This window comes from Corythoichthys intestinalis, chromosome 3, assembly GCF_030265065.1.
Source record: "Corythoichthys intestinalis isolate RoL2023-P3 chromosome 3, ASM3026506v1, whole genome shotgun sequence".
Lineage (NCBI taxonomy): Eukaryota > Metazoa > Chordata > Actinopteri > Syngnathiformes > Syngnathidae > Corythoichthys > Corythoichthys intestinalis.
The window spans coordinates 42,055,270-42,080,062 of NC_080397.1; the positions used below are offsets into that span (position 1 = coordinate 42,055,270).

The 24,793-nt window shown below is 37.2% G+C and overlaps 1 protein-coding gene across 3 annotated transcripts in view; it reads right to left on the minus strand.

Annotated features, from left to right (window-relative positions):
• The window catches only part of LOC130913162 (nuclear receptor subfamily 6 group A member 1-A), a 193,608-nt gene that overhangs the window by 54,240 nt on the left and 114,575 nt on the right, over positions 1 to 24,793 (minus strand). The window contains exon 1 of one of the 3 annotated variants that reach the window (XM_057831529.1): positions 7,999 to 8,132. The exons of the other annotated variants lie outside the window; for them this stretch is intronic. Coding sequence (XP_057687512.1) covers positions 7,999 to 8,014 — 16 coding nt within the window. The 5' untranslated portion in view covers positions 8,015 to 8,132. Of the gene's footprint in view, positions 1 to 7,998; positions 8,133 to 24,793 lie in introns of those variants that run through there. 3 annotated transcript variants of the gene reach the window in all.

Below are 24,793 nucleotides of genomic sequence, written 5' to 3' on the forward strand. Positions count from 1 at the left end.
TACACAAGAGTAGTTACATTTTTCCTCTTTACTCTACATAGTAGATTTATTTATTTATTTATTTTTGCTAGCGATGCTATTGCCAAGAGTAGCGCTATTAACTTCACCAATGAGACATCGCAACAATAATCACATGACTCCATTACACCAATCAGACGCAAGCTTGCCGTTCTATAGTCAGGCAAGCCTCTTCAATCACATGTCTTTAAAGCATCGTAACAAATGAATTTGACAGAGTGCTGCACTCAACATGAATCAAAATCGCGGATTTAAAACTCTCTCCTAGTTTTTATTTGGCACCGATTGACCACGGAAAACCGGAGATACCATCCTTTCAATTTCATGATAGTAACAATGAACGAACTACAGTATTCACTACTCAAACTAGGAACTATTTTCTCCACTAGAGGGCAGGGCACTCATGCTTTTGGACGAATAATGCTTTATTACCGTTTTTCTTTCTCTTTTTAATTTTGTGATATATATGTATATATTAGGGCTGTCAAAATTATCGCGTTAACAGGCGGTAATTAATTTTTTAAATTTTTCACGTTAAAATATTTGACGCAATTAACGCACATGTCCCGCTCAGACAGTATTCTGCCTTTTGGTAAGTTTTACAGCAAGGCTTTTTGTGCTGTCTAACAGCGAACTCTTGTGGTCGCTTTGCGACATGGTTTATTATTTTCTTGCCAGTTCAATATGGCTGCACGACGTCTCGGGCTGACGCCTACATTGTAATGTTGTGCTTATATGATCCTTGGACAAGATTTGTCCGTAAGTATGGTTGTTGTAAAGAATGTACATATTATGTTAGTAAGCGAAATGTTATATTTTTTGTATGAGACGCTTTTTGTTTATGTTTAGTGAACCTGTATAGCGTGCTAAGCTAACGTTGTTGCTAATGCAATGCTTGTGTACTTTTTTTTTGTAGTTTTACGACGGTCTAAAGAGGACAATGGCTTGAGGCCATTTTATTAATAAATCAGATGAAAAAGGAAGAAGTCTGATTATTAAGGCGTCGTTCACTAGTTGTCTAGCTTTGGAAAAAGTAGACGCTTCGGAGTGAGGACAGCATAGACAGATTTAAATGACAGTAGAGTGAAATGCCCACTACAGTCCTTTTGTACCGTATGTTGAATGTATATATCCATCTTGTGTCTTATCTTTCCATTCCAACATTTTACAGAATATATATGTATATAATTTACAGAAAAATATGGCATATTTTATGGTTTGAATTGCGATTAATTACGATTAATTATGATTAATTAATTTTTAAGCTGTAATTAACTCGATTAAAAATTTTAATCGTTTGACAGCCCTAATATATATACACACATATATATATGTACATACATATACATTCATTCATTTTTTTATTCCTTTGCCTTAATGTGGTTATGTAATGGGTTATTGTACAGTATCATTGTAATAACACTTCATTTAGATAAGTTTGTGCTGAGAGAAAAAAAAAAAACATTGTTTAAAAAAAATAAATAAATAAGCAGTTACTCAAAATGTTACTCATTACTTGAGTATTCTTTTCATTGGATACTTTTTAGTTGTACCTCAGTACATTTTTGGATGACTACTTTTACTCTTACTTGAGTAATATTATTTTGAAGTAATGCTACTCTTAATTGAGGAAAAAATATGAATAATTATATATATATATTTATCATACTTTTCTTATCTAATAATAACATTTATCTTTATAAAATATTTTGTTGTTAGAAAATAAAAATGAAAAATGAAATTTATGGCATTTAAAAAAACAACAACAACAAAACTAGAGGGATCACCAGTTTCTATATCCATTTCTGTTTTGCAGGGTGTCTCCATTCACAACATAAAAAGTAGGAGATTTCCTTCTTTCTCAGTGTTGAAAAATGGCACCTAAAACCTGTGAACAAATGCGCTTCAGAATCTATCGCATACCTTGCTTAGCTTAGGAAGGCAATTATAGTATTAGAAAAGAACATTAAAATAAAATAAAGAGAGAGAGAGAGAGAGTGCAAGAGAGAGAGAGAGAGTGAGAGAGAGAGAGAGAGAGAGAGACCACCCTCAACACCCATTAAAGGCTGCATTGTTTCCCAGGGGTCAGCCTGGGTTTCATTCCAAGCTTTAACACAAATCAGGAAACGGAAGTTGAGCATTCTAAGGTGATGTCACAGGCAAAGATCAATGTCACTATTTTTTTTTTTAACATTATTAATGTTTCAGTTTGGGTTCAGTGTAAGGCTCATGACTCAGTGAGACGTACTTCACTTGTCATGTAGAAGAAGAGGGCTGTTCTTTATTATACACACATATATATGTATATAACATTGTTTAGGACTGGTATATTTATGAGGAGCATTGCTCGAACTGCAACTGGTTGGGGCTATTGGGCTGAAAATAATAATAAATCACTAATTACTGATGCATCTGCAAAGACGCTTGCAGGTTTCTCAAGCCCCAAACCTCTCCAAGCTTCATCATGCTGAGAACGCACAAGTATGGTGGCCAAATCTCTCTATTGTCCACACCATGAGCACACAAAGGCCAGTGCATAGTGTAAAGCAGCCTTTTGAGAGGTTGGCAGCGCAACAAGGCCTGCTACTAAGGGGCTTCTCTCTTCAGGTTTTGTTTCGTGCTTTCCATCACAATCGTGCCCAGCTGAGACGCAGAGCGGGGGTTGGAGGAATCTGCTGTACTTTTCCACTTGAGCCACACACCCCTCCTTCCAAGCCTACCCATTTCCTATTTTTCCACATTTCATGTCTGGTTTTCTCCTTTACTTATCTTTACAAACTATGGTGGAAGAATGGTGCGGGTGTAGTAAAGGTTTGGGACTACAACTGGTATGTACATGACATGGTCACACATCAAACACATTCACAGAGGTTAAAGGCATCTGAAGACCCTCTGGGATCGAGATCCCAAATTCCTGGCAAGCCACACTGTGATGTTAATCTTCTAAGTTATGTGCATGCAGTTGTAGATTGGGTACTTCCAAAGAAACAATTGTGACTTGTTGACATACCCATATTGATAATATAAACCCAGGCTTAAAAGCTAAATAATTAGCATTGAGTATTACTACACCAAGCAGAGGTTCATATTAATTATATGCAAATGTGGCCACACGCAATGTCACTTGGCTAAATAATGTGGGGAATCACCGTCAGCCTTGTTTGCATCTTTTGTCTTTATTTAAATGTGTTAGGTTTTTTTTTTGTTAGACTTCTCTATCAGTACGAATCTTTTCAGTGACAACGTCCTAGCCAATTTGTTTCTGTCTTCTAGCCTTTAACGATTGGTAAAATACTGTTTAAATACAATCTAGATTTTGTTTTTTTACTAGTACAGTACAGAAATTTAACTCTTTACATAAATTTAACTCCAACTTTGAAAAGGTAGCAGTGATCCTTTTTGTTTATTTACAGTTCTGTAGTCTCATACTTCTCAAGTTGTACGATTTTGGCGTAATTTGTACAAGTGAGCACTGATTTTTAAACGTGTAAGCCGTACGTTCAAAATCTGTACATTTTTCGTGCGTTATGTTTTTTTTTCTCCGTTAGGATTTTGTTACCGTTTCGGTAAAGAGAAAATGTGCGTTACTATGCGTTACTACGTTGGTTGAATGACGCGAGAAAAGTCAGAGACACGGATTGAGAAGAGTGTTTGTTGAGACGCTGTAGCAAACACGATGCTAGGCTCGATGGCTGCAATATTTCCTGACTGTGGCCAACAGCCTACAATTTACGCCTAGATGTCACATGCATATAAAACTACATGCGAAATGACAGACTCGGCGGCTTTAGCAAACAGCCACCATCTTAAAGCAGTAAACTTCTGAGAAAGGTTCGCTAGGAGGGTCCACTACAACAGAGCCTAAGTAACTTTTTATCTTAAATACTCTAAGGGGCAGTTTACATGGCGACTCTGCGACACATAGACGCAATGACTGAGTAGCGGACTCGCCCCGCGTGCATATGGTGTCGGCGAAGACGAAAAATTGTGAATCCTGCCTCCAAAGTGGAAGAATCCGATTGCCGGGGATTGAGGGGGGTTTCCTCGGCACGCATATCAAAGGCTCCCGCTGCGCGAGACCGCGCAGTTAACGTCAGCACTCGTACACGTCACATTGGGTGTGCGCAGCGGTGCGACTAAACATTAAAAACAGCAAATATGGCGGAATGTCGGCTTTAATGTACTGTTTTAATAATATTTTTAAATTAAATATGTTGAATGTTTCAATTTTTGTGCCTTTTTGAACAAAAGAAAAATGCCATTGCTTTGAATGGACGGGCATATTTTTTTCCAGGCTGAGGGAGTATGATGGGGTCAAAGTGCACCATTCTCTGTCGCAATGTAAAGCTGCAATGCCCCCTAGGGCCTGGCATGAATACTACATTGTTTTCATACGGAATTGCAACATTGTTCAAATGGAGACGCAAATGCAAATTTGAAATTTTTCATATTCTCGGAAAGTCACCATGTAAACGGCCTCTCAATCGACAAAATCTTGACTTGAATCTATCTTTAAATGATGAAACAGTTTTAAAACTTTCACATGTCGAAGGTAGACAAAAGGGAACTAATGCTAAAACGGGAGCAATTTTAACAACTTTAACAGTTGATTCACAGCAATAAATGACTTCCAAACATAGCAAAGGTTACTATGTTTTTTGTTTTTTTTTTAAATGAAAAAAATAAAACATGAAAGGTAACACCAGTTACTTTGCCAAGTAACTAATTACGCTTACATTCAGATAACTGAGTTACTAACTCAATTGCTTTTTGGGAGAAGTAACTTGTAATTGTTATTGATTAGTTTTTAAAGTAAGATTACAACACTGGTCATAAAGATTTGCAGTTTGCAGAATAAAAAGTGACGAAAGCGGAGATTTTATTCTGCCAATTTGTTGCCAAACACAATTTGCCCGCAACTATTGCTGATCACTTCTCAGAATTAGCAAAAGAAAAGTTCCCTGACTCGAAGATTGCATCGGTAAGTTAATTTTATCAATTGACCTTTTTAATTTATAATTGGACACACTAACAAACTACCTTCAAGTCAAAGTGAATTGCGAGCTGAAGTGCCATTGAGTGCAGCCATCAAAACATGATAGAAATTGCCAAAAGTGCTACATACAATTATAACAAAAGTCACTGTTAAATTGTAGTAATCATGATGTAGCTGAAGATATTGATTGTTCTTTGATTGCACCAGGTTATATGTTACAATATTACCAATAAATGTATATTATTTTAAAAATTGAGTTTTATTTTTGTTTCATATTGCACGCTTTATACTAGTACAACTTTGTAAGATTAGTCACCAATTTGTAAGGGCATACGTCAGTATAAGATTGCCAACGGCCTCGGGTTGACTGTTATCTGTAGTTGACTTATTAGTAAGCATATTTTTTGTTTTGAAAAATACTTTTTTTAAACATATTTTTGGGAGGACAAAATAGATATTAAGGTAATCACATAAGCAAATAAAGCTTTCAAACTATCTAACCACGGCGTTAATTTTTACGAACTTATTAGTCACAACACAAGTATATTTACTAGAGGCGTGCAAAATTTCCGATTCTTAGATTATTCGCGATTCGGCCGTGGAAGATTCGAGAATGACTCACAAACATCCAAATTCTGATTATTGAATTATAGCAGGTAAAGCGGAAATAAAACGCATTGAGCGCGGTCTTCGGGACGCAATGAGGAACGAACCGAGAGTAAATATCATGTGCAGCTAATGCCGCTAGGTAAAAGAAAAAACAATAATACCTGACTGCGGCCGTCAGCCGCTACAAACAGCGCCCAGTTGCTAGTTGCTATAAACATACGGCAACATACGGCTATGGTAGATATCACATATATCTAGACTAGATGTAAAATGACAGACTTTCCCGCGCTAGTAAACAGGCGCCATCTTAAAGCAGTAGACTTCTCTAGAAGGCTCTGTTGTAGAGAACCTAATTACTTTTTATCTAAAAAAAAACCTAAATCGGCAAAATCTTGACTTGAATCTATCTTTAAAGGATGAAACAGTTTTAAAACTTTCACATGTCAAAAGTAGACATGAGGGAAATTATGGAATAACGGGCGCAATTTTAACAACTTTAACGGTTGATTCACAACATTAAATTAATTGAATGTAGTTTAAAGCTGCTGATACAGAATGGGGACTTGAGTATTTTATTTACTGTTTTTAACCGGTAACTTGACACTAAAATAGTAGTTTGGTTCATTTAGCATGAGAGGATTTTTGAACAATTTTGGAACAAATATACAAAACATTAAAAAAATAATAATAATAAAAATGGGGGGAGGGGGGCATCAATAATCGATTTATAATCGAATCGGTCTCTGAATCGTAATCGAATCGTTAGGTGCCCAAAGATTCCCACCTCTAATATTTACATTATCATATATTAAGTCAGATCGTCAATCTGTAGGCAAATATTTAAAAAATACAACTTGATGCGAGTCTTACAGTGTGATTTAAAGTGTCATAAATGACTAATACAAAAGCAATGTTCCTCTTATTGTTATTAACTCCAAAATGGGTTGCCTACAGTATTTGTGGAGAAATGAAGTGGGTTTGTACATGCATGTGTGCGTGCGTGCGTGTCTGTGTGTGCGTGAGTGCGTGTGTGCGCTGGGGGAAGGGTTCAGTCCAGTTGAAATAACACACCCTTGAAAGACAAAGGTCTGCAACATGATTGACTTGATGGTTTGGTTTGACAAGACAGTGGCCTGAATGATGGATCAGTTTCAGTGAAATTAGGAAAATGAGTAAGTAGCACGAATGAGCAGCTTCTGTCATCTGCTATTTATAGTTGAGTATTACAGTCCCTGACCTCCCCCACCGTTACTATTGATCCTCTCACTACTCCTGTCGCCTGTATCTGCATCACATAAACAACCTACCATTATTCATTTCTAGCACGTCTTTCGTTTTTAGTTGAATTTTCTTCTTAAACATGGGGAATAAAGAACTTCTCAACCAATGACTCCGATGAGAAGATATAAAGCTAAATGCAATGTGTTAAAGTGTAGCATTAACCCTGCCTTAGCTGGAACACAACCTACATGGTTGCTGGCTAAAGGATTAACATGGGGGAGGGGAATGAATACAGTAGAAAGGTTCCCCCACATGCTATGCAAGAAGTTTGAATGAAAATCTAAGAATGAAGTTAAGGTTTTTCTTTGCATAAATGTGTGCCCGTTTAATTTAGCTGGTAATCCATATTTAAGATGAATTTGAGAGAGGGAGGAATCTAAAATGGATGAAAACTATTTTAACACTTTTTTTTCAATTCACAATGTGGATTATGTCATCTGAAACTACAAAATATTGGGGTGCAAAGGAGGTTGACCATAGCTCTCTGCCACTCAATATTTTACAAATTGATTAAATAATCATCATTATCATTTCAACTTCTATGGTAAAAACACACTAAATGGTCAACACAAAACTGGGAAATGGGGTACTGGACAAAAAAATAAATCTTTGATTTTGAAACTCCTAAAATGAGGAAGAAGCAACAGCACTGAGCCTAATGGCAAATATGAGCCATCAAGTATAGTAATGTCCATCAAAAATGTTAACCCTGCAATCTTGCAGCTCCACATTAAAAACATCAGATTGACTCAATCACTGAATCAGTTGAGGACCTTCATAGATAGTAATGCTGAAAAGCTGAAATCTCTACGCCTCTCCATTTGGGCTAAAAACCTCAAACAATCAATATCAAAATGGACTCAAAACTGGAAATGATTGAGCTTTGTTGCCATATGTTTTCTATTACTCTAGCAACACACTGCTTCCCACAGAAAAGACTTCACTAGAACTTTGCTAGCAATAAAACCACTCGTGCCACAAAAAATAGCCTCCCCACTTCCACATATACAGTATTTCTCATTCACATAAAAGTAGGCTGTTAAATCTTGCTCAATTACAAGAAAATATTAGCTTTCATTGACAGCATCACTTACCTTCCCATGTATCCATTTCATGCTTCTCCCAGGTTGCCTGGAACCCATTCAAACATGGAGTCTGCCAAAGAATTGCTTCATAGCGTTTTTTCCCCCTTCCCCTCTGTTCTCTCCCCCGGCAACCTCTTTCCTCGACAGCCTGCTCCTCTCTGACCACAGCCGGAGCTAAGTAACACCACTGGTCACTTTACTGCCTGGTCACATGACCGCAGAGTTCAAGCCCCGGGGTCGCGGGTTGGCTTGAGGTCCAATGACAGCTAGGGGTTATCTGAGTGGAACTGATAGTCCTATTTTCACTGCCGTCCTACAATACAATCCGTTCAACCCCGCCTCTCCCCCACCAAAATTAGCCACCCCTCCCCTCATCCATGCCTCTAGCAGTTGTGCAGAGGACCAAAGTGCATGTCCAAGCATAAACACAGGTTCAAGCTGACAAAACACACCAACATTAACTAATTGAAGTGTTATGTGTGCCAGCAGAGAAGATCCGTGACAACTGTTTTTTTTTTACCAACAGGTTGGCAGAAAATGGATTTCCATCAAGGCCAAACGCAGTTTTTTTGGTTTTTCAATATCAAACTTTTAAATCCATATAATAACACTTATTAGTTCCCTTCCACTGGTGTACTCACCATAGTGGTGCTGTATCGGTAGTGTGGAGTTTGACACGCTGTGTCAGTTAATTGGTTGACAGTCAATTGTTATTTCCACCCACAGGAATATGTAGAAATGTGCCATTTTGAAAATACACTTACAATAGGGAAATTACCCCATATCATTCCTGTATGTAGTTACCCACATTTGTCAATTGTAATTGCAGTTCAATTGGTAATTACACCTAATTGCATCCGCCTGTTTTAATAAACATAATGTTACTAACAAACTTAATTGGTTATCCAGTGGGTTGGGGTTTATTTACCGGTTAGGAAAATGTGTATATTGTTTGTTTTAATAAGGAATTCAGTATGTTGAGGAGGAATTTGTAGCTGTCTGAAATGAACCTAAATTGTGAACACTAAGTTTTCTTAATAACCAGTGGATTCTCTTCCTTTATTCCCTTTAGTTGAGCATAATGAGAAGCATCCAGTGTTTAACTCTCTAATAAACTGTACAAAGCCATCTTGACATGCCCTGTAGGCTCCCCTTGAGCTAGAACGGACCGCCTAATGTAGTGGACAAGCCATTCCGGATCCTCCGGCCCGTCTACCGCCTGACCCTTTCCAAACTGCTCCGCCCAACTAATGCCACAAGCTCACTTTCTCAGTAGTTCTGCAACCCCTCCACCCCCAATGTGAATGCTAATGACCGAGTCACACGAATCGTATGTATGAGTAGTATGTATGAATGAATGTGGAACGAACCACAATAGACGTTAGGTATTTCAGGTGCTGCATATACTAGTCCTTCTCAAAAATTTTGCATATTGTGATAAATTATTTTCTGTCACGTACTGAAAAAACATTAGACTTTCATATATCTTAGATTCATTACACTCATCTAATGTAGTTCAAGCCTTTTATTGTTTTAATATTGATGATTTTGGCAAAAAAGTCAAGAAAAAAACCAAAATCCCTATCTCAAAAAATTAGCCTATCGTGAAAAGGTACTCCAAAGAAACTACTAACCTAATCATCTGAACCAACAAATTAACTCAAAACCCCTGTAAAAGATTCCTGAGGCTTTTGAAAACTCCCAGCCGGGTTCATTACTCAAAACCGCAATCATGGGCAAGACTGCCGACCTCACTGCTGTCCAGAAGGCCATCATTGACACCTTCAAGCAAGAGGCTAAGACACAGAAAGAAATTTCTGAGCGAATAGGCTGTTCCCAGAGTGCTTTATCAAGGCACCTCATTTGGAAGTCTGTGGGAAGGAAAAAGTGTGGCAGGAAATGCTGCATGACCAGAAGAGGTGACCGCACCCTGAGAAAGATTGTGGAGAAGGGCCGATTCCAGACCTTAGGGGACCTGCAGAAACCTGGAAATGGGCTACAGGTGCCGCATTCCCTAGGTCAAGCCACTATTGAACCTGAAACAGTAGCAGAAGCGCCTGACCTGGGCTGCAGAGAAGCAGCACTGGACTGTTGCTCAGTGGTCCAAAGTACTTTTTTCAGATGAAAGCAAATTTTCAAGTGTCAAGTACCCACAGTCAGTGATGGTCTGGGGTGCCATGTCAGCTGCTGGTGTTTGGTCTACTGTGTTTTATCAAGGGCAGGGTTAATGCAGCTAGCTATCAGGAGATTTAGGAGCACTTTCCATCTGCTGAAAAGCTTTATGGAGATGAACATTTCATTTTTCAGCACAACCTGGCTCCTGCTCACAGTGCCAAAACCACTGGTAAATGGTTTACTGACCATGGCATTACTGTGTTCAATTGGCCTGCCAGCTCTCCTGACCTGAACGCCATAGAGAATCTGTGGGATATTGTGAAGAGGAAGTTGAGAGACACCAGACCCAACACTGTGGATGAGCTTAAGGCTGCTATCAAAGCATCCTGGGCCTCCATAACACCTCAGCAGTGACACAGGCTGCTTGCCTCTGTACCACGCCACATTGAAGCAGTTATTTCTGCAAAAGCATTCCTGACCAAGTATTGACAGAATAGCTGATATAATTAATTGAAGGTTGACTTTTTTCATATTAAAAAACACTTTTTGTATTGGTCGGATGATATATGAAATTTTTTTTAGATAGGGATTTTTGTTTTTTCTGGACTTTTTTGCCAAAATCATCAACATTAAAACAATAAAAGGCTTGAACTACTTCAGTTGTGTTTAACGAATCTAAAATATATGAAAGTAATGTTTATCAGTACATTACAGAAAATAATTAACTTTATCACAATATGCTATTTTTTTTTTTAGAAGGACTAGTACTAAAGAAACCAAAAACATATGAATTATTGAGCGACAGGTATATTATAATAAGACAGTGGAGCTGGTTGTTGTGCAAGTATTAAAAATGGAAGCTCATGTACCCTGCTTGTGTGATCAAAGCCTGTCTCTTATCAACCACTTTAATGTTGCAATACCATAAAGCTTACAACCTTATTTTACTGCATTGGAAGCATGGCTTTAAATTAAGAGCTGGCCATGCTGTTGTAATTGAATATTTATTTGAACTTCAAAATCCTTTACACTTTACAATGAGTGAATAGTTCAGTGGTTTAGAAAAAGATTCCTATAAATGAGTATGTCTGTCACTACTACTGTACTATTGTCTGTAAAAAAAAATTGGGGGGGACAGCACTAAATACATGTTGACATGTTGCAACAAGCACAAGAGCAACAAAGCAGGTCCTAAATAAAGCAAAACTATTTGCTTTACAATCAAGTCACATTAACCAAAAGATGTGCAGGTTTGTACATAGATTCTGGGAAGAAACCTCCGCTGTAAGTACCAGAATGGTAAACTTAATTGTTTATGCCAACAGAAAACCAAACCTGATCAGCCAAATTTAGTTGTTGATGCCAACAGGAAATCAAACCTGAGCAGCCACATGTTACCCTTGACCTTTGGGAACCCTTTTTCCAATTTAGATAAACTGCATAATCAGCTATGTTGTCTTTAACCTTGAAGTAGGCAGGGGTGAGGCCAGCTATGGATCGTCTGCAAGTGTCAGTTTTGTTCTTAAACAAAATCAGTTCATATGAAGAAGATAGTGTATCACCTAAATGGGCAAATACGAATAATTAGTAGGTTATGTCAAAGTAGAACATGAGCAAAAATCTGCTTTTACTTTGGAAAACAACTATCCACATTTTTGCCAATTTTCAGACATCTTACTGTCCAAACTAGCATCTTAATAAAGCTGCAACAACTAATCATTTAAATCAATTAATAAATTAGTTGCCAAAGAATTTGATAATCGATACAGTTGAATGAAATAGTCTTCCATTTTGTCTTCATTGCTACTTACAACAAGCCGAAAACAACTTCAGGTAAATTGTGAAGGTAATTGAAGGAAGTGATAGTCACCCGATTAATCAATAATCGTTTAATTAATCGTCCGATTAATCGATTATGAAAATAAACGTTATTTGCAGCTACAGAACCAACAAGTTTACTCCCAATATCTTCCACTAGAATAGTGTCTCTGTTAAACCAATGGCTGCCATTGACAGAGTTGGGCGCCCAATCTATTTAGACTTGGGTTGAATGAACATAGAATCCAGAGCATTCGCAGCCAGTTTTTCCAATTTCTGGGGGATTTACAGGTCACTCTCTGTTCATTTTAGGGCATTTACAGGTCACTTCCTGTTGAGTTTGAGTCACTGCTTATTCATTTGGGGAGATTCCCGGGTCACTTCCTGTTCTGTAACCCAAAATCAACAGTAAGTGGTCCATAAATTCCCCCAAAATGAGCAGGAAGTGATCCATAAATTCCCCTAAATCAACAGGAAGTGACAGAAAATCAACAGCAAATGACCTGAATTCTCCCAAAATTAAACTCATTGGTTGGCATTGACCGCCATAGACCTCCAATCCGCGTTCATTCAAACGGATTGGACATCTACTCGTGATAAACGGAATGAAATTCCCAGCAGGATGAAAATAGCTCGTTTTTCTGTTCATTACTTGTTTTGTAGACGATCGTAAAATGATTTCCTGACCAATGTATTGCTATTTGTTGAATCGCAATATCGCGAGATAATCGTTATCGTGACCTTTGTATCGCAAATCGTATCGTATCGTGATGTATCCAGGGGTTCCCACCACTGATGAAGATACTGTACCCCCTAAATGGGCTTATACAGATAATTACCGTAATTTTCCTAATATAAGGCACACCTGAATATAAGCCGCCACCCACCAAATTTGACAAGAAAACGACATCTGTTCATAGATAAGCCGCACTGGACTATAAATCGCAGCTGTCCTGACTGTATTACGGGATAGTTACAAGATATTAACCAGTAACACTTTATTTGACGGCGGCATCATACGACTGTCATAAGACAACATGAAACACCATGTATGCAGCCAAATGGTTCAAAGCGTCATTGCTTCAAGAAACTTCATTTGGCCATCACTGCTCCCTTGGGGGAGACAGTCAACCTCTGCTGCCACCGGCTGTCAACACTGTAGTAGTCCAACATGCCTCCTAGCATGCATTGCAGCACTACAGATGTAAATAGCAATCAAAATTCACGTTCTGTGCTAATTATTTCTTCAGTTACTGTTTCAGTTGTTTCATTAATTGCTAGTTGTGGTATTTGGCAACACTTTATTTGACAGTGGTGCCATAAGACTGTCATGATACAATCAGAATTATGACATGACACTGTCATGAGCATTAATCAATGCTTATAGCAGATGTCATTTAACGTTATCCGGCAAATTATCTCACTTTTGAATTGATGTAAAAGATCCAAGCTGGACATAAATGGAGTTTGTGACATAATTTGCCGGATGACACTTATTGACATCTGTCATAAGCATTCGGTAATGCCCATGATAGTGTCATGTCATAATTATGACGGTCTTATGACGCCACTGTCAAGTAAAGTGTTACCTATTAACCCAAATAAATCACTAAATAAGCCGCACTGCACTATAAGCCGCAGGATTCAAAATGAAGGAAAAAAGTATCGGCTTATTGTCCGAAAATTACGGGTAGTAGCTTCCCTTTGAAAATGATGACATGCTGTAGGAAAAGTGACATTGCCTTGAAAAGAACATTTGCACTCTTCACATTTCCACCTACAGTAATTCATATAAATAAATCACACCGCTATTGCTAAAGAGGGAAAAGCCAATTCAACACAATTAACACTCCCCAATCCATTGAACTGATTGTTCTTGGCTCCCCCTCCCATACAAAAACAATGTTTTTAAATCATGAATTTGGTCTTTGTTCTTCAGAAATGTCACATAAACCTAAAACAGCTGAAACCAGTATTTGTGCCAAAACATCAAAAGAGAATAAAAGGCTAATATAAAAAAATATATATATGAAAACATGAACAATAAATTCTAAATGAATAAATTAAATGTTAACTTGATTTATGTGTCTCTTAATGTTTCTTCTTGTAAGTTAATAAAATAGACAGATTAATGAGGCTGGGAAAGCATTTTAAGTAAATATGTTCAATATGTTTAAACATGCCAGTAGCAATCAATGAATTGTTTATCTTTGAACTGGACGATCCGGCTTCTGACAAACATGAAGAATTTTAAACAAATACCTATTTTGATCTGGTACCATTCCACATACGTACGAGTTAAATCTAGTATTTTTTAGCATTTCCCCAACATCTGTGTAACAAAGGGTATTTCTTTTGTTAGAGCTCCCTTCCCCCCAACACACCGACACATAAGACAAACCTTTCTACTTCTTAGACAAAGAGCTTCAAGATAAACAGGAACACACTACACTGCACCTGTTCTCATCCAATGAGCCAACAGTATTAGATGTATTCCTGTTGCAAGGGTATGTCAAGTACCTCTGTTTATGTTAACAAAAATGCATCAGAACGTTTCTCATCAGACCATACATATTACATAAATTATTTACAGATCAGGAATGGTAATCCTTAGTTTAGTTTTATTAAATGTCCTGTAAATTGGAAGTCAACATCAATTACTGTCATTTTGACAGGCCGACTAAAACATTGTTGAAAACAAGCATGCTAAGTTTAAATAATAAAGAATTCTGAATAAAGGGGAATAATGAAGAAAATAAGGATGGCTTGTTAGGTCTCAGAGGCTTAAGGCGTGTCCGCTGACTGTGCTTAAACTACGTCACTTTAGTCACATTTTTGGCATGCCTCGCTCCAACCTCCAAACCAGCAGGGCTTCGCGAGAAGGTGCCCGTTGACAAACATCTCCCTCATGACCACATTTTCGACATGCCCTCCTCCAACCTCAATGCCAGCGAGGTTCGCAACACGAGCTCTGGGAGAATTACTCTCGGCCACATTTTACACACGCCTCGCTATTACCTCAAGAAGTAATGCTTGGATTATGGGCTTAGTTTACTTTTTGTGCTACAGTGATTGGCAAATGGACCAAGAACAAATAACTATTTGGCAGCCAGGCAACTTCGACTGCACCCTGGCAGAAGCTGCAGTTATAGAAATTCAGCTGGCACTTGTCGGCTACTACTTCTAAGGTAGAAATATTTTTAATTTTGCAAATCAAAGTACAGTAATTGATGCGAAAAATATTTAATTTTCCTGCTCAGAAACTTAAAATCAATGACTTCATCTCCTCCTTCAATGGACACACAATCATTTACAGTAATACAGTATTCAGCCAAATATGTAATATGTATTCAGTAACAAATGATTGGCATGCCCTCCAGAAACTGTATGTATATACATGAACATTTTTAATTGATGCTCGCACTAAAATTTGTCCCCGTCAGTAGGTGAAACCTATGGAAGCGGGTGAATTCGGTTCTGTTTGTTTGTTATTTGTTTGTGTTCAAAAAAGCTCTGTGAATATATATGAAACGGAAGAGGTGATTCAATTTTGAGATCAAAGGTCACAGCCCCAAATTGAATTTGCCTGCTTAGAGGGAGGTCTGCACTTTCAGATTGCCTCTCTCATTTTGGATATTCTGTATTTTTGTTTAAACATTTTCTTAGCACATCTATAGATCACACTATTAGTGTTTTTTTTAATCATACCATAATAGCATATTATTCATGTGGAATCTGATGACTACAGACTTACCAATGAAGATACTGGTAGTGAGCAATCTTCATGGTAGGGGGGAATGGGGAAGAGGAAATGCGCTGGACAAAATTAAACTGGATGCCCCCGATAAGTGATAAAACATCTTTTTTTTCTGTTCAATATTATTTTTTCCAGATCTGTTATTGAAAAGAGATACATTTAAGCATTTTTTAAAAACCTTTTCCTCCAAAATATAATTTAAAAAAAAATTTTTACGTAGATATAGTTTAATAAATCTTTTTTAAGTTCTTTAAATGTCATAATTATGATAGGTTTTAAACATGTTACTGTCCGCGGAATTATTTTTAAAGAAAAAAAGTAGACGCGCAATCCATTAAAAAAACAAAAAAAATGCTTGTTTTTATGCTTCATCGAGTTTCCACTCAAATCCACTCCGGCTGCTCACTTACACATAATGAGTTGCCACAGCAATTCTTTAACAAGTTAAACGATGATTGACGCATGCGGCCCTTTGAAGGTCGAGTCTCTGGCAAGATCAAAGCTTAACCGTCCGTCAATCATTGTTTACTTTAATAAGCAACTCCAGTTCACTCTCTGATGAACAAAAAGCAGGGAGAGGGAGGGAGCGAGCAAGCGTGAGACTGCGCTATCGGATTGGGACAGCTCATCTTTTTATTTATTTATTTATTTATTTATTTATTTTATTTTCTTAATTGGAAAAAAAAAAACAGCGATGGCCTGAGGGCGCGAAGTTTGAAGCGCGAAGTAGCCAGGGATCATTGTAATCCATGCTTTTTGCTAATTTCATACATTATATTAACATTTTACAATGTCAGACTTTTAGTGGCTGTTTTAATTTAACAGAGAGCAAACAATATCTACTCACAATTACATTAATACAGTATAGTGATTTTTTTTTCTTTCAGAATAATATATGTACTGTTATTGTTTTCCAATTTCCCGTATTGTGATCAGAAGTGCAACACTTGAGAGGGACTGCGACCCAACCCTCCAGCATTTTTTTCCCCCAGAATAATACTGTATATGTAATGTTATTGTTTTCCAATTTCCCGTATTGTGATCAGAAGTGCAACACTTGAGGTGGCCTGGGACCCAACCCTCCAGCATGGGCAGCACAATCATGGCCAAGATCATAAAGTGGCAAAAAAGAAAGTGTTTCTGAGATAAGTCACGACACCTGCTTAAAATACTAATCTCAACACTACAAGCATGATCCACTTGGTCATAACCGTTGCTTTGAGAGTCACATTTTTATCCAATTTTTTCCTATTAGAGGAAAATTATAACAAACACATTTGATTCTGAAGATAGCGTGCTCGCAGAGCAGAGCCAGGCCAGGAAAGATGAGTGCGTCATCGCGCATGTGACTAAAAAGACCAATCATGACAGATGGTGTGCGCAACATTTGACTCGCAGATAGAAAAAAAATGCTTGTGTTAACTGTCAAAGATTCTAAGCAGAGGTGCTGCGCAACCCACTGTGTAGGTCACATGACAGTTGTCGCATTTGCGTAAGCTATGCAGTCACAGGAGTATAAATTGGCCTTAAGATGCACTTAAAATCCTATATTTTTCAAAAAATTTACAATATGCCTTATGTATGAATTCTGGTTGTTCTTAACCACATCAAACCTATTTTGGTGGAGCATAACTTTATTATAGTGCTTCAGTAAAGTCCTCAAGACACACATTTATCATTTATCAAAACACTAAGTAAACAAAAAAAATAATGAATAAATTAACAAATAAAACTAATTATAATGTTTAAAGATAAAGACCAGATAACAAGAGTAGTATATTCAGGCACTAATGCACCTTATAATCAGGTGCATAATATTTATGAAAAATGACATGTTCGATATGTTGGGTAATCCGGCGCACTTCATAGTCTGAAAAATACGGTAGGCTACCTAAATGACGAGATTTTTAGGGGGAGGGGGAGGTGTAGTCATGAATTCATCAGAATCACAAAACGGAATCTGTGGGAATGGTGCGTGTCAGCATGAGGCCAACACTTTTATCACTTACAAAAGTGAACTGGCAAAATACTTGGCTTGTATAGTTTTCCTAGAATTTACCAAAGCACTTCTTCATATCAAAATAAGAGTAAAATCAAATACCTAAATGACAAGCTATAAAAAATTGTTAATGTCATTATTTCAGTCAACAACTGCAATCAAGAGTCGTATAAAAGCAATGTAAACCTACGGTATACTCTTGTTCATAAGATTACAGTGGTACCTTTACCTACATACGAAGATAATTTGTTCCAGGACCTTGTTTGTAAGTCGAAATTGTCATATGTCGAGCAGGATTTTCCCATTGGAATACATTATATTTCCATTAATTCGTTCCACAGCCCAAAAATCTACACTAAATCCTTAATAAATACTGCTGGTACTATTACAAATGGCAATTACACATAGCAAAACAAATAAATTATAAATAAAAATTGGAATAATATAATAATAAATAATAATAATTCCTGTAATAATGTAACGAATAGGGTTCTAATGTGGAGGACGTTTTTTGCTGTACCTGAACGCACCGCACCCGAGAGCAGTGAGCTTGAGGGTTTCACAACAAATAAATTATAAATAAAAATTGGAATAATATAATAATAATAATTCCTGTAATAATGTAACAAATAGGGTTCTAATGTGGTGGACGTTTTTTGCTGTACCTGAACGCACCGCACCCAAGAGCAGTGAGCTTGCTTGAGGGTTTCACTTTCACTTTCAATGTTTTCTTGAGAACACTGTCAACTTTGGCGGTCAGGAGGTGTTTTGTGTTGAATAAGTTGTGAAATAAACGATAAAAACGTGACGAAGCTGGCGATTTCTTTGATGATCTTACCACAATTATAATTGTCAGCTTAACTTATAAAGACTGGCGAATGGTGGTCGCAGGAGGACCGTGGAGATGTATTCTTGAGCCAATTCTCGGGTGCGCACCCCACACTCATATTTTTCTATAATTTGCATCTTCATTTAGAAGGAAAGTGTTGCCCTTTTTCCTTGTTTCACCACCTGCACCAACCTTTTAGAAACCTGTGTTGATTTCTCACACAAGAAAATCCGCCGTGCGTTCATCTGCGGTGCTGTCATATCGTCGTATTTGGAGCATGTCGTCGGATGTAGAAACAAATAGCGAGTCAAATTTTACGTCGGATGTCGAAAAGCTCGTGTGTCGAAGCGATCTGATGTCAAGGTACCACTGTATTTTCTAAAATGCTTGATTCATTAGATGTTGCAGTCAATCAGTATATTTAACTAATACTAATCAGTTCTCCACCCCTATTGGAAATGAATTTAATTATTATGAATGATTATTATATAATTTTAAAAGGTAGGCAGCATTTATTCTATTCATATCATCAATTTTTAATTAGTATAGTTACGTATAATTAAGAAGTAGTATTCCATTAATTTGTGAGTATCCTCTTTAAGCAGTGTCACAAGCTTCAAGAAGCTGGTGGTTTCAAGTAGAAAGCAGTACCAATTGCACCAAAAGAGGGCAGCCTAGTACAAATATTAGGAGCTGATCAGTTGGCAGCTTAAACCAAAGTGTCTTCTCACATTCCAGAGGCTGATCAAAGTAGTCAAGTAAGACATGAGAGACAGCCGAGCAACTACTATGAGCTAAAGATCACAGCCAGCAGTAAGATTGATAAAGACTAATCAGCTGTTTTATCTTAAGTCCTGTGATATTGTTTTTTTTAAATACCTATATGAAAATTAAGTCAAGCCTTTTAAAAATTACCATATGATGTGTTTCCAGTAAAACAAAAATCTATGCTGAACAAGTAGTCATTGCCATTAACATTTTTGATGCAGCTGATTAGACAGAATTCCTACATCACCCAAAAAAAATACGACAACGTTTCGTCTAATTTTGGGAATCATGTTACACGAGCGTGTTTAATGTCCAACTGGGCCTCTGTAAGGAAATTATACCAGGTCTTTTTGTTTTGTCTAAAAGAAATGTAAGACTTTTTTCATAAATGTCTTCTGCTAATTTAGTGCCAGTTAGATTGTAAATCTACTGACTCACCATAAATGGTTTGATAAAGAAAAACACTTTACTGTTTTGGTTCTACTGACTTTAAAAAAAAAAAATTTTTTTTATTTAATTGAATTTTTTTTTTTTTTTTTTTTCAGCAAAAATGATAATGTCTTCAACTGTGAATATAGATGTGATGATATCCTCCTTTAAAAGATTTTAGAAAGCTAGCTTTAAAAAAAAAAAAAGGTCGAAATATACCAATTAATCACTGCGGAGGCAATCCATGAGTCTCTCAGAGTTTCTATAATAAAATTCACCGTGGCAGTAGTTCCATTCTCTTTCCTGTTCCCTGAGAAGTCCTATGTCCTTATTTTACAAAAGAAACTTTACCAACACTATTTTCAGCTGCTGTAGATGTCACCAAACCAGATAACAATCGCAAACTTCTGACTGACAACAAGCACAAAGCAGAATAGGTCTGTGTGTCACATATATAATCATAGGTTACCTTGGCAGCAGGTGTCCACAGGGCCTTTCAAAGAACCTGCTGCTGAAACAACCAGGATTGGAACCTGTCAAATTAAAGTAGGATCCCACTTCCATTACCCTTCCGTCTGCTGTCTAGTTCTTCACTGACATACTTAAAAATAATAATAAGAGAAATTATTTATGTTTTGTTTTTTTACATTTTATCATTTAAAGATTGAAACATGTTTCCATGTATTTTGGGGTTCTGATTTTGCTGTATAACTAAATATTGCATTGTCCTCCTAACATAAAGCTCAAATTGGGCATTGCTTAGTTAGGTTTGCCACGGTACAGGATGTTATAGCCCAATCTGGTGCTAGAAGTGACAACAACTAAAAAGTTCCAATAACAGATGAATGCCATACGTACTGTGGTGTGTGGTGACAGTGTATACAATGAACACAAAAGCATTCTTCCACTATAATATTTTATAGTATTTTTGACATCGACATTAAAAATGACATATATTCATGGATGCTCCCAAATGAAAATTGATGCTCGAAACTGAAAACTGAAAATGAGAGAAACAAGGCCGAAACCAGAAGGATATGATACTCTATTTTTATCATTGTTATAATAATAACGAAGGATGTCCCAATGGAAAATTTTTGTACCCGAGTCCGAGTCACCTGATTTAAAAAATCTGCCAATATAGAGTACCGATCCGATGCTGAAAAAATAATATAGCCTATATTAGGGTTGTTCCGATCTTTTTTTTTTGCTCCCGTTCCGATCCTGATCGTTTTAGTTTGGGTATCTGCCGATCCCGATATTTCCCGATCCCATTGCTTTTTTTTGCTCCCGATTCAATTCCAATCATTCCCGATAATTTTTCCCCATCATACACATTTTGGCAATGCATTAAGAAAAAAATGAATAAAACTCAGACGAATATATACATTCAACAAACAGTACATAAGTACTGTATTTGTTTTTTATGACAATAAATCCTCAAGATGGCATTTACATTAGTAACATTCTTTCTGTGAGAGGGATCCACAGATAGAAAGACTTGTGTATATTGTATATTGTGACTAAATATTGCCATCTAGTGTATTTGTTGAGCTTTCAGTAAATGACACTGTGGCCATTCCAAATGCATGATGGGAAGTGGACCCATGACTGTGCGTCGTGCTACCAATGGATATATCTTCTCTGCTTTGGGAAATAACTGAAGGTGTTAAGACAAAAATCAATTCCCACATTGCTTCCCATGATATTTCTAAGCATAGGGAGAGGGATTGCAAGGCCTTAGCCAATTAAAGAAAGGCTCCAAAGGCTGGTAAACTTCACTCTACTCATTTTGCGCTGCCTTTTATCTCTCTATATAGGTAAAACGGCGTCATTACAGATTGAGCGCGACAATGAGTGAGAGGGTCGTGCAGCGCATGCATTAATTGCATTGAATATTTTAACGTGACACATTTTTTAATAGATAAATTGCCACCGTTATCGGGATGTTTTTGATCACCCTACCTTAAGCCTTAAACTAAAGACTCTGGATGAGTGTAACATGTCTGTAACGTTAAATACAGTTAGAAAATGATTCAATTAATATATATATATATTTAAAAAAGGCATGGCCGATATTTTTTTTTTGCCGATTCTGATACTTTGAAAATGACGTGATCGGACCCAAACGATCGGGACATCTGTAGCCTATATATTATTTTTAATACATTTTGGGAGGTGGGGTGGGGGCGGACAAAAGTTCCAAACATGTTAGAGTACTGTATTGTTTACAGTACTTCGTTTTCCGCTTTTTCCGGGAGTGTTCCAGAGTATAAAACGTAAATATTTTTGTTTCGTTTGGCAATGCCATTATATTTCTGGATTATTTTGTTACTTTTTAGCCCTTAAAAAATAAAAAATATATATTTTTTAAAATTATAAACCCGATCCTCTTCACCCGATTCCGATCCTCTGAAAAATGGCCCGATTTCCGATCACGTGATCAGATCGAGGACATCCTTAATTATAATTCTATGGCTTGATCATTTTGTGTAATTCCTAAATACAATATGTATAAGCGGGAGCTCATCTTTTGCTTATTTGGTAATGTGTCAGTCAATAAAACCTTTCGTCATATAGCACTTTTTATGCACAGAAACTGAAGTACAAAGTGCTTTAGATACCAAAACAGAAGCAGAATAGAGGCAATACGAGTGCACATATTATGTAGACATACATATTTTACAGTTTTTGTTTTAACATACCGGTAGTTGGATTTTATCTGATACCAGTTACTACTCGATACTTTTTCCAATGGTTCCGATTCTTAAATGGTTCGTAAACCAATACTTTAAAAAAAATAATAAAAAAATACACACTGTCAAAAACCTTTTTATATCCAGGGTCAAATTCAACGCATTATCAACTCACTGTGAATATGTCAAAAATATAAATACAAGGCTAACAATAGAAAATGGATATCATATGAAATTAAGCAATATTGTAAACAAATACAGTATATCAGTGAGATGAATAAGGGATTTCAACAGTGACGGAAAAGATGAAGGCCCATCACTACAAATTTGCTGACTGCCTTGTGGCTTTCCACTTTCCAACTTTAATTCAGAAAGTGCAGCTTTCTTTACCGGAGTGGATGGAGTCACTGTGGGAACTTTGAAGAAAGAAGTGTAAGATAGGTGAGTAAAAGGTTTGCTCTAAATGCCAATAATAACCCGTTATTAATACACAGACACCCCTTTTTGGTTTATTTTCACTTTTTCTTTTTATTATATTTGGTTCTCTAACTTTTTTTCACAATGTTAATTGAAGGCATCACTCTGAAAGCTCTTGAATGCACCTCATTGTTTGTGGGTGAAATCAAAAAAAGCTTGGCCACATGAAGGAATGGGAGAAAAAGAGAAAAGTCGATGCTTAAAAGACAACCTTGTAAATTCATTTTTGCCTTAGAGCTGCAACATTCACATATTACAACTTTAAGCAGAGAAATATCTGACACTGACCACACACCGTACAACAATGAGTAGTGGTACCGATAGCAAGTCACATAGCTAAATATGCTCATCTGCCTGCCTGTTGTGTATGTTTTCGTAAAAGTGTGCATTCTCAATCTCTAATTAAAACGTTTTATATAAAAAGTACATGCACAAATTGATATGAGTTATACATTGAACAGAACGTCAGTGCAGTAAATGCCACGCAGAATTAGTCCCATTTGCTAGCCGAGGGGAATTCATGAAATACTTTCAAACATGCACTCTTTTGAATGGTCACAATTGCCATCTTAATATGATGTGTATGTGGTCGGTAATAAATTACTTACCTAAAGAGGAAAGGAAGGTCCGCTGTCCTCGTACTCATGCTTTGATCCTCTCACCTCAATTGTCGGATTAATATGTTTCATGCATAATAATGTTAAGTTAGTAAGGAGCTCTGCTTTCACGAAACAAGCGGGTACTAAGAAGGAACTGAAATGTTCGCTTTTATTTGGTCCGGTTACCACCAGTTGAGTCGGAACCGGTACCAATTTATACGAGGTTTCTGTATTCTTCCTTAATGTATAGATGTTTTATATGAATAAAAAATGCTGAGAAATTCTTCCAATGTATAATGAAACTTTTATTGTGCTTCTGGCATTTCAATCAAAACCCTGTTTTGAGGACAGTTTCTTCCCCTAAAGATTTTAGCCCTGCTGTTGTGAATTTGGGGATTTCCTGTTTGAGCATTAAAAAAGGCGGCAATTAGAGGTCATTTTTCTACTACCACCAACAATCGAGGTCCAAACGGTATTACCTCTTTAGACCTTCCCTTTCCATATTCTTCATCCCTTCTTTGTCCATATCAAGCTCATCCCCTCTTCTCTCTCATCCAACATGCCCTCCCATATTCTCTCATCCGCGCCCCCCATCCATCTCTTTATTCCACCATCTCCACCCCTCCTCCCGCTCTCTCTACTCTCTCTCCTCCTTTTTGTACAACCCTCCTCTTCTTGCTCCAGAACTGTCAGATGGCATTAGCTCTTTTCACACTCACGGCCTGTAGGAATAACAGCCATGAACCACGCCGAAAAGCGCCATTCTCCTGCTCCAGTTAGCGCTCCACTCAGTACAGGCTGTTGCGCAAACACCAATATTATTCATATGTGCCCTTCACATAGAAATATGCACCAATAAATAAGTGGGAATCTTAGCAGAAATGGTCCTGGTACTGGCTAAAGATTCTCATTGATTGCACGCAATATCTCAGTCACAGTGGAATTCCATTTGCAATTATCAGCATGAGCCCTTGATTGAAGGATCACCCCACAGCTTTGCAAAGATTTGTTTCACACGGATCAAAAACAGATCTACTTCTTATGTACTTATGAAACTGCTGGCCTTAAAATTTAGCTAAATACTGTATCACTTGCTCAGATTATTCCCATGAAGCTTTGGCCGCAGGGCAAGTTATTCAAAACTCACTGTGACCAATAAGATGATGAAAAAATATGTTACTGTGTTGAGAAACAGAGTGAAATCATTGGCATACAGACACTTTAACCTCGTGTAAGAAGGTGTGGGGAAACATATACTGTATTGTAAATAGATAGCAGTGCAGCTGTGAATGATTTTAAATCAAACAATGAGTATCA